The sequence below is a fragment of the Monopterus albus genome, unplaced genomic scaffold (genome assembly GCF_001952655.1).
Source record: "Monopterus albus unplaced genomic scaffold, M_albus_1.0 scaffold40.1, whole genome shotgun sequence".
Lineage (NCBI taxonomy): Eukaryota > Metazoa > Chordata > Actinopteri > Synbranchiformes > Synbranchidae > Monopterus > Monopterus albus.
In genome coordinates this window covers 2,548,975-2,559,105 of record NW_018127920.1, presented here as the reverse complement: position 1 = coordinate 2,559,105, position 10,131 = coordinate 2,548,975, and the positions used below count along the sequence as shown (strand labels likewise).

The 10,131-nt window shown below is 38.9% G+C and overlaps 2 protein-coding genes across 2 annotated transcripts in view; both read left to right on the top strand.

Moving 5' to 3' along the window:
- The window catches only part of LOC109959613 (histamine N-methyltransferase-like), a 4,368-nt gene extending 3,427 nt beyond the window's left edge, over window positions 1-941 (top strand). The window contains 1 exon segment of the mRNA XM_020599128.1: window positions 766-941. Coding sequence (XP_020454784.1) covers window positions 766-941 — 176 coding nt within the window.
- A 4,324-nt stretch (window positions 942-5,265) lies between these two features.
- Window positions 5,266-10,125, top strand: LOC109959689 (uncharacterized). Its single transcript, XM_020599259.1, has 4 exons — window positions 5,266-5,284; window positions 6,621-6,699; window positions 6,790-7,164; window positions 9,635-10,125. The coding sequence occupies exons 2-4, from the start codon at window positions 6,676-6,678 to the stop codon at window positions 9,887-9,889; spliced, it is 654 nt and encodes a 217-aa protein (XP_020454915.1). The 5' UTR covers window positions 5,266-5,284; window positions 6,621-6,675; the 3' UTR covers window positions 9,890-10,125.
- The last annotated feature ends 6 nt before the right edge of the window (window positions 10,126-10,131 follow it).

The following is a 10,131-nucleotide window of genomic DNA, read 5'->3' as shown; positions in this document are numbered from 1 at the left end:
TTCTTGTTATTTTACTGTATTGATGTGTTTTATCTGGTCTTAGGTATTTTTATTATTATTATTATTTGTTTATGTTTTACTGGAAAGCACCTTGTAACGCAGGTTTAGAAAGGTGCTATATAAATAAACTTTGCTTGCTTGCTTGCTTACCTACTGTATTGCTTAAACACACTTTACATATACAGATAAAACCAGTTTAGCATTTTATCTCAGAAAAGAAAACACTAAAACTGTGATTATCAGTGTTATTGTGGTTAGTAGCATTCTGGTACTTTATATACTGTACACATGCCACATGGAGTAAGGTGGAAATGCATTACTACACTGCTACACCTTATTTCAGTAATGACAGCCTCTCTGTTGATGTGGCTTTGGCATAAGAGCATCATGGTAATGTTGGTCTGTCATTCAGTTGGTTCACCACTTTGTTACAGACTGAAATATATCAACAATTATTAAATGGATTTTATAAAATTTGGCAAAGACAATCCTGGTCCACAGAGGATGAATCCTATGGACAGTGGTGATCCTCTAACTTTTCCTCCAGCACCACCCCACCGGCTGGCCAAAGTTTTTGCATGTTTAGTAACAACAGCTTATTAGCAATAGTAGTTAACCCCCTGAACATCTACATGATAACACTATCATTGCATGTGAACATACTAGTGTTAGCAGCTATATGAAACTCCAGCTGTGCCTAGTCTCACAGAGCTGCTAGCATGGCTATAGAACCTTTATCTTGGTTTTTTTTGTCTTGTCTTCTAGATGAGAGTGGCTTGGGGAAGCTGTGGCATACTTACAAAAACCAGCTTTGTAACAAAGAACTATCTGAGTATCTTACCATTGGAGACATCAAAAGGTTCCTGGACTCCAAGGGAGTCAGCTACCAGAGCTATAAGCTGCTATCGCAATTGGATGTGAGAAAGTTGACCATGAGATGACCCCAGTAGCAAAAGAGAGAAAAAGCTTATCAGTTATTGCTTGGACAGCTGCCCAGGCTGAGCAAGGATGACGGTCTTAACAGCAATATAGAAATACTGGTCAATATAGAAACCTGTATGATCAATGAAATAATAGTATATCCCTAAGTAAGTCAGAGAGAAAGGTTGGATGAAGCAAGCAAGGAGGAGCTGTAGAGGGTGTAAAAGGAATGTCTCAAGCTCTGTAGTTGTTAACTATATATCCTTGTAAAAATTTAAAAGAGCTTGATTGTAATTTTTTTTAAAACTATTTTGTTTTGATGTCATGAGCTACTTAAATTTCCCAACAAATGTAAAGATCAGCATTTGAATCTGCCTAGTTTCGAACATAATTTACGTTTTAATGGGCTGTAGTTGGTGGGCTGTGCTGCCAACCCCTTTACACTGCTGCTCTCATTCAATCATGTTACTTTGGAAATATAAAAGTAAATAGGAAATTGAACATTTAATTTTTCACAGTGAATGAGCTGTTCATTTTAGATACTGTAAACTGAATACTCTCATGAGAGATTCTGGATTGTGTCATTTTGCTATTCACTGTTATACATTGCATGTCATCTTTATATCAGAGTTTGAATAAACAAAATTAGGACATGCTTACATTGAACTTTCTATTTTACATACATCTGTTGTGAAATTTCCTTGCAAATTTGACTAGAAGTCAAGTGCAATGTTTATGACCACACAGTGGAGTTGATGAGGTTTATATTTCTTTTATACCATTATTGTCCATTCAGATCAGTGTTTTTGAGGTACCCAGCATTGTCACTGATCATGGGGCTCTCATATGACTTAAAGATGCAAATCTTACACACTATGGTGTTTATACATACCGTGATAAGTCTACAGGGTTTAAATGTCATTATACTCCAAAAGACTATGACCTTTTCAGCTCAAGGACCCGTGCCAGTGGTACAGTATGTGAATACTGATATATTCATTGGCCCAACACGGGCACAACAGTAACAGCTGCTCTTAGTGTTTGTCATCAGCCAGAATGAATGTTGACAATACAGCTAAGGTGTTGGCACCATCGTGAGGGCAGCATCAGTAACTGAACCACCTCCACTATCTGTATACACGTTAACTGTACAACCATATGCAGAGGTATCTGCAATCAAATGCATTATCTATGGCTGCAGCTAATCCTATTGGTTTACTTGTTTTTTTAAAGGTTGTTTTTGATTGCACTACACTGACAACAAGCACTGAAGATGAAGCCAAAATGTAAAAGTTCCCCTTTCTAAGAGAAAGTGGATGACTAGTGTACCTCATTCATGAACCTAAGACTGTAAAGAACTATAGAATCAGTGCCTTTATCGTATCTGCAACTCCATTCAAAGTAAAACTCTGATGTGACTTCCATGTCTTCACTGCCCTCATAGGTAAAAGATAAAAGTTTGCAACAGAAAATTCTGGTTCAGTCCCGCAGGTCAGTTCATGAAGTGTGCAGTGGAAAAATGAATGAGAATGGCAGTTAGCACTCACATGATCCAGTGAATTCGTTCACAAGCTGACAGAGGTTCTACTCCTAGGTGTGAATGTAATTTACAGTAGTAGAAACAAAATCAATCTAAGCAAAGTCAGCCATACACGAGTACTGAGGTACTGACAGTTCAAAATAAAATGTCAACATACAAACACAAACAAACTAAAAACCAAGCTACTTCAGGGATGAGCGTCATCAATCATTGCCCATTGGTCTCAACCAATCGTTTTCCCCTGCTCTGCAGTACCAGACTTTCTCATGTTGGTATTTTCTTGCTCTTTTTTTTTTTTAATCAGCATCTCCCCATGACAGGCTCACATTACATAAGATCGGTCTTCCTGATGTTCAACCACCAATCAATGAGACAATGACAACTCATAACCATGTTAATATTGAAAATCAAACTGTCTAGAGAACTGCAGCACTCTTTGGGCACATCAAATATCAAAGCAATGTACACTTCAGACTTGTATTTTAGTAGCCAATGATTCTTTTATGATTAATAGGTCCCTCTGTCACCATAGATTTATGTTCCACACATTTCATTAGAAGGCAAATTTTTTCCATTGCTCTGGTAATATGATCTTTGGTTTTAGTAACAAGTATATCAGAAATTGTGGCATCCAAGCAAGACTAAATATGGAACAGGGCAGATTGGAGGTATTTTAAAATGTATGGATGGTCCCACTTTGTAAACATTTTAGGACTATTTTACTTGCTTGACTTTTTGAGATAATATAATTTACTTTAAGTTTAACTGTTAATCATTTGTTTTGTTGCATTCATGTAAAGAAGTGATAGGACTCATTAATAGCTATGAGAGTTCATGAAGAGGAAGCAGCACAACTGTACTTCACTCTAATGTACAAACAAAGTTCAGGCGAAGATCATCATGAGAACATCCATATGAAGGGGGTCAGCCAGTCTATGGGAGGGGAGAGCAGCTCTGCAACTCAGAAGACTGAGGGAAATCCTGTCTGTGTCTTTAGTTCCCACATATTCAAGGTAAATATTAAAATACTTTTATGATCACTTAGCTTCATTATGTATGACCCTATGTTTTTCATTGTATGATGCATGTATGCTATGTGTAATGCACTGCAGGGATTAATCATTGCCACTCAAACAAAGTAGAGCTTTTATGAGGGCAGTTCTGTCCAGAGCTGTCAGTTCTACCTCAGACACTCAGGAAAGCACAAGGCCATTCCGCCAGGAGTATTTAAAAGGTACAACAAGAAATACTAAGAGTACTACACTGCACTTAAAATCCTTTAGCAATTTTTACTACTTACACAGACTTAGCAGAGCAGTTATGGGTGCCTTCATACCTTCTGTTTGTTTGTTTGTGTCTGTGTGTGAATGTGCTTTGAAAGAACAAAATCATTTTGGTCATTGAATGAGGTCTCAACTATGACTTCTCTTAAAAGTTGAATTTTTGGTGATGAAATTGCCAGTGATTTCACACAGCCACAAAGCTGTAAGTTGGTAACATGGTCATAGTGCCAAAATACAGTTTCTGTGCTTATGTACATTGTCCATATTCAAGCATACCTGATAATACACTTGTCAGTGGCATGGCCAGGGAGCACAGTACTACACAAAGAGATTTAAGTGCACATAAAGTACATCTTTAGATTATAAAGTCTGTTCTTAGTGGTTCTTAATAATACCATCCACATCTGTGGAAAAATCCCTGCGACTCATATAATGACTGTAAATTATTGTCTCCATACTGTTGCAGAAGCAATATGTGCTTTCTATATGTCCATAGTTGTAGTTATGTTTTGCCATACATGGGTTAAATAAATACATATTATATATAAAACAGATGTCTCAAAAGATATTAACTGTAAATACTAATTTAGCTTCTCACACACAAAATCTGGACAGTAATCTTTTACAGATAGATACAGTACAGTTATTATGTGCTGGTGGGTAATTCAGAGTTTATTTTCAATATTTCCACTTGTCATTTCTTTAAATTTATTTTTGTTGTCGTGTGTTGATGCAGAATTGGAGCAGATAAAAGCAGTCTGGATGTTCTTGGTGTTGGAAGTGGTGGAGGTATGTGAAAAAATCCAATGACTAATGGTTGCATGATCAAACAGTACACTGAGGTGCTTTGCTTTGGTAGTTTCAGTACTTACTAATGGCCACTCTTAAACCGATCATCATGTTCATCATATGGATGAAATAAAGGGAACTTGCAATAACACACAGTATTTGTAGAGCTGTAGACATGTTCTGTCAACGAGATCAATGCAGGTAATCAGTTAAATGATTATCATACAGTTGTGTCATCCAAGTCATTGCTCATGACTGAAATGATACACATTGCATCTCTCTCTCTCTCTCTGACACACATCTGACACAAGATCAAAAAGCTGAGCTTTTCCTGACTTGTTTGAAGGTTGAATGGATTTTCTAACTGAAGGTATGCTGAAGGTATTAAGGCTGAAAGAGGAGGAAGATTTGAAGATTCTCCCATTGACTTTTATTATAAAAAATGCTGAAAAAAAGTGGAACATTTTGGTATTTGAATAGTATTTCTAGGTGAAGGTATGCTGAAGTTATTCAGCGGCAAAAAACTTCCAGAAGAATAAGAATAGATAAAGATTTGGATAACAATAATGCTGAGTCAGCAGTATCCACACTAATAATTAATTTTGGTGATGACAGCCAGAGACCACCAGGGGGTGCTTGAGACCCTAGCAAAGTTATACTGTTGCTAAGCAACATAAGCTCCAACCATGAACTTTAGTAGCATACAAACAGCAGAGAGACAGACTGTGGTGAAACATTTGACTGCAGGAAGGTAGGAGGCAGCTAATTTCAAAATCCTAATTATCTCAGAATCTTCCCCTTTTTGAGAGTAGTCATATGTGTGTAAAGGCATTAGGCAATGTTATAACTGAATAGAAAAGGCACCCAATAGCCTGCTCTTGACTGTCTCATCCTCCTTTCTGGGAGAGAGTCCTGAACAGGCAAGTGCTGCTTTTTAATGCCATTGCAGGTTCATTTGCAAAACCAGCCAGTTAGTCATCATCTTTTAAAGCCTTTTTTCTCTTGTAAAAGTAAAACACATTGTTTGAAAACCTTTCCATTAGGGCATAAATCAGCCATTGCATTTGTGGCTGTCATCAACCATCAAGTACCAGCGGTCCTTTGCGCTCATGGGGGGGTGAACGATATCCTTCATACCCCTTAAGGACCTGCTGTCTTTGGTAGCCAACTGGAAGCTATTGTTGTAGGCCCCAGAACAACTTCTTATGTTGAACTCATAAAATCTCAGTCACTTTGGTTTGTTTTCTACTCCATAGCTGCACACATTTCACTGATGATGATTACACCTGTGGGTTTTGTGCTGAAAATATTTGTCCTTACTTACTGGAAAAATGAGGCACATAAATAACTGGTAGTCCATTTTGGTGTGTATTCTCACACACACAATGACCTACTCTTATTAATCACATTTTAATATCTATTTCTGTACATGAATCAGATGAGGTTATCAGTTTACAGATTTTAAATATTCATCTCTTCCATTGCTCACAGGTGTTCTGCATCCTTCTCTGTCTAAATGACAAGTGTTGCTGTGGCCTCCCTCTGTCAGCTGAAACATGGGCAGCCCATCCAGTCCCACCACTGCTGAAGCTCATTGTCTGTGGCCTCTGTGCTCACACACCTGCTGTTGGGAGGCTGAACGACACATCCGTGCACCACATTTACATTTACATTTAACATTTACATTTATATTTAACATTTACATTTAGACTTTGTCACATTTAGCTAAATGTGAGAAAACTATTGAAAGTGCTATTTTTACAAATGGCGCCCCATATGCGACAACATCATGTACAGTATGTAATAGAAGAAATACATAACATGACAAATTAAAGTGTATTTTGACATAACATGACATAGCATGATATAAAACAAGACACAATGCATCAACATACAGTACAGTAGGGTCTAATCTGACAGACAGAATCATAGTGTATTATCTGTTTGTACAAACCTTTGTTTTGTACTTTATCTTTTAGTTTGAATGTGCATGTCACCTCTTGTGATTTAATGTTTTTAATGATTAAAATCATTTTTAGTCCCCCACTACACTTGCCTGCTCTACCCACTTATCTTTTTGACCACAGTGATAGGTCTCCTCTAGTGGCAGTCAAGGAACTGATTCTCCTCCCTTCTGCTGCGATGAACACATCTGTGGAAAACAAGGTGAAAAACATGTTACCTTTCAAGGAAAAAGTGTGTAACTTGTGAAGCGAGTGTGTGCAGTTAAACCATATAATGTGTTGTGTGGTTTAGAAAAAGCTTAAACAAGATAAGTCGAAGAAGAGGGCTCTGATGAAGCGAACGCCTATGAAGTGTCAGTTGAAGCAGGAAGGGAAGTGCTCCCTGAAGTCAAAGGTGGACATTGACCTATCAGATCCTGGTTTGCCTTGGCCAGGGTCAGACAGTGACTTCCAGGTGAAGAAGGCCTCTGCCCCTCCCTGGATCCATCGTCTTGTTCCTGTGGATCAAACACCGTCTGCTGTCCTTGAGGCCAAAAATGACCAGCAGCCTCCCAGACAGTCAGCCCAGACCCTCAACCTCAGGAACAAACCGGGGGTTTCTGAGCCCGTCCGAGAGAGGATGCAGAGGAGACCCAGCCAAGATGAGCACCATAAATCCAAATATAAAGTTAGACACCCTTTTGGTTGTTTTCTTTCTGTAAACCAGAGACTACAGAGGCCTGTTTCACATAGATAGACTTACTTTAGTTAGTCAGCTGTGAGCTCATCAAAGGAGCCTTAACACAGCTCCAAATCCTCCACACCCACATCTTTTCTACTTAAAATGTACAAACAGCTCTATAATTTGGAGCAATTTACTGACCATGCAGTAGCTAGCTTAGCTTCATGAATATGCAAAGCTCTCCAGACATTCTGTCCTCCGAAGTGCAGTTACACACCCTCAGACCCTAAGAGGGAAGACTTCTGAATGTACAGTGCACACGCCTGTGTCTAACATGTCAGCCAACACAAAATTTAAATAAGACAATTTTGAAATGATCCTCTTTTGGTAGCAGCTACTGCCTTCACCACCATATCCTGGACCAGTCAGCCCACTGAATAATGAAAATTGATATCAATCCTTTATCAGATATCCAGTAGACAGTGTAAATGACCTCAGAATATCAAAGTGAATTAGCGTTAGCAGGATTAGTAACACTCAATCAAATTTTATTTGTATAGTGCCAAATCACAACAAAAGTCATCTCAGGACACTTTACAAAGTAAGGTCTAGACGTTACTATTATCACTATTATTACAGAGGGAAAACCCAACAAATCCCCCTTGAGCAAGCACTTGGTGACAGTGGGGAGGAAAAGCTCCCTTTAACAGAAGAAACCTCCGACAGACAGAGAAACTCAGAGCATTGTGGGGTCCCCCAGCAGCCTAGGCCTATAGCAGCAAAACTAAGGGAAGGCTCAGGGTCACCTGATCCAGCCCTAAGTATAAGTCTAATCTTAAAGGTAGAGAGGGTGTCTGCCTCCCGAACTGAGACCGGGAGTTGGTTCCATAGGAGAGCAGTTTGATAGCTAAAGGCTCTGCCTCCCATTCTACTTCTGTGGACTCTAGGAACCACAAGTAAACCTGCACTCTGAGAGTGAAGTGTTCTGTTGGGATAATAAGGCTCTATGAGGTCTTTGAGATACGATGGAGCCTTGTCATTAAGAGCTTTGTATGTTAGGAGAAGGATTTTAAAGTCTATTCTGGATTTTACAGGGAGCCAGTGGAGAAAAGCTAATATGGGAGAGATATGATCTCTCTTGCTAGTTCCTGTCAGTACTCTGGCTGCAGCATTTTGGATTAACTGGAGGCTTTTTAGGGAATTATTGGGACATCCTGATAGTAAAGAGTTACAGTAGTCCAGCCTGGAAGTAACAAATGCATGGACCAGTTTTTCAGAAGAGCTATGTCATCTAAAGTAACTATATGATTAGACAGCAGATTTCTAACATTTTCAGGCCCAAGCACAATAACTTCAGTTTTGTCAGAGTTTAGAAGTAAGAAGTTGCAGGTCATCCAGGTCCTTATGTCTTTAAGACATGCTTAAAGTTTGACCAGCTGATCTGATTCATTTGGCTTCATAGACATATATAACTGAGTATCATCTGCATAGCAATGGAAATTTATGCTGTGCTTCCTGATAATATTGCCTAAAGGGAGCATGTACGTATAAAGTGAAGAGAATTGGACCTAACACAGAGCCCTGTGGAACGCCGTGACTAACTTCAGTTTGTGTGGAAGATTCCTCATTAACATGAACAAACTGAAATCTTTCTGATAAATATGATTTGAACCAATGTAGTGCAGTTCTTTTAATCCCAATAATGGTGTCAAAAGCAGCACTGAGATCTAAGAGGACAAGTATGGAGAGAAGTCCTTTAGATTGTTGGTGACTTTCACCAACGCAGTTTCTGTCCTATGATGGACTCCAAATCCTGACTGAAAATCCTCAAACAAATCATTCTTGTCCAAATGGTCACATAACTGCTTTGCAACAGCTTTTTCCAGAATCTTATAAATAAACCGGAGATTGGATATTGGTCTATAATTAGCTAGAACACCTGGGTCAGAGTAGGTTTTTTGAGTAGAGGTTTAATTACTGCAACTTTAAAAGCCTATAGAACATAACCTGTTAATAGAGAAAGGTTAATCAGATCTAATATGGATGTGTTGATTAGGGGAACAACGTCTTTGAGCAGCCTGGTTGGGATGGGGTCCAGGAGACATGTTGATGATTTAGATGAAGCAATTGTTGAGGTCAACTCAGAGAGATCTCTTATTTTCCTCTATCAGTGATGACTAAAATGTGGTTCTGGCACTACAAAGGGCTTTTTTTTATATGTTATTAAACTATTTTTCCAGGCTATGAAAAACTCTTCTCAGTACAGAAAGATTGGAAATGAATTCTCTCTCATCTGCTCATAGACCTGTTGGTGAGTAAAACCAACATATCTCAGTCTCCCTCACTTTTAAAGACTCGTATGGAGACAGCTATTTTTAAAATAATGCCACAAAGCTACATGTCTTTAGATTGAAGTAGCACTGGATTTATACATACTTTACATACACACATTTTTTTCTCTATATTTTGAACCCAGACTGGAATTGATGGGATTGACTGGGAAAGTCTGACAAGACAAACAGACCTGTGGAGGAGGCACAGCCGGCTTGTTAATTCTGAGTGTGGGACACCCTCATCTTCAGAGGCCAAGACAGACTATTACCATACAGTCTCTACCCAATCCCCTTATTCAGCTCTCACTGCCAGTGCAAGAGCTCTTCATCCACAGGTAACTGCAGATCAAGGAGTCAAACAGAGCATCCATGCCCCATTCCTCTACCCTAACACCTGACTTAACACCAACTCTCCACTTCCATCACTGACTGTGTGTACTTGGATTTACAGTAGATTACCATCTTGCACTTGGCTCTCTCCAGTAAGCTGATGTCTTAAGTGTTGTGTAAATGAGAAACCTGGTTCCTGTAACTGAAGCAGGGAATTAGAGAAACTTGATTCCCCGAGGGAGATTCCTCCTGGACAACACAGATTTCCTTACCATGTGTACAGGTAACTGGGTTTCTAATCTGCTTTTTT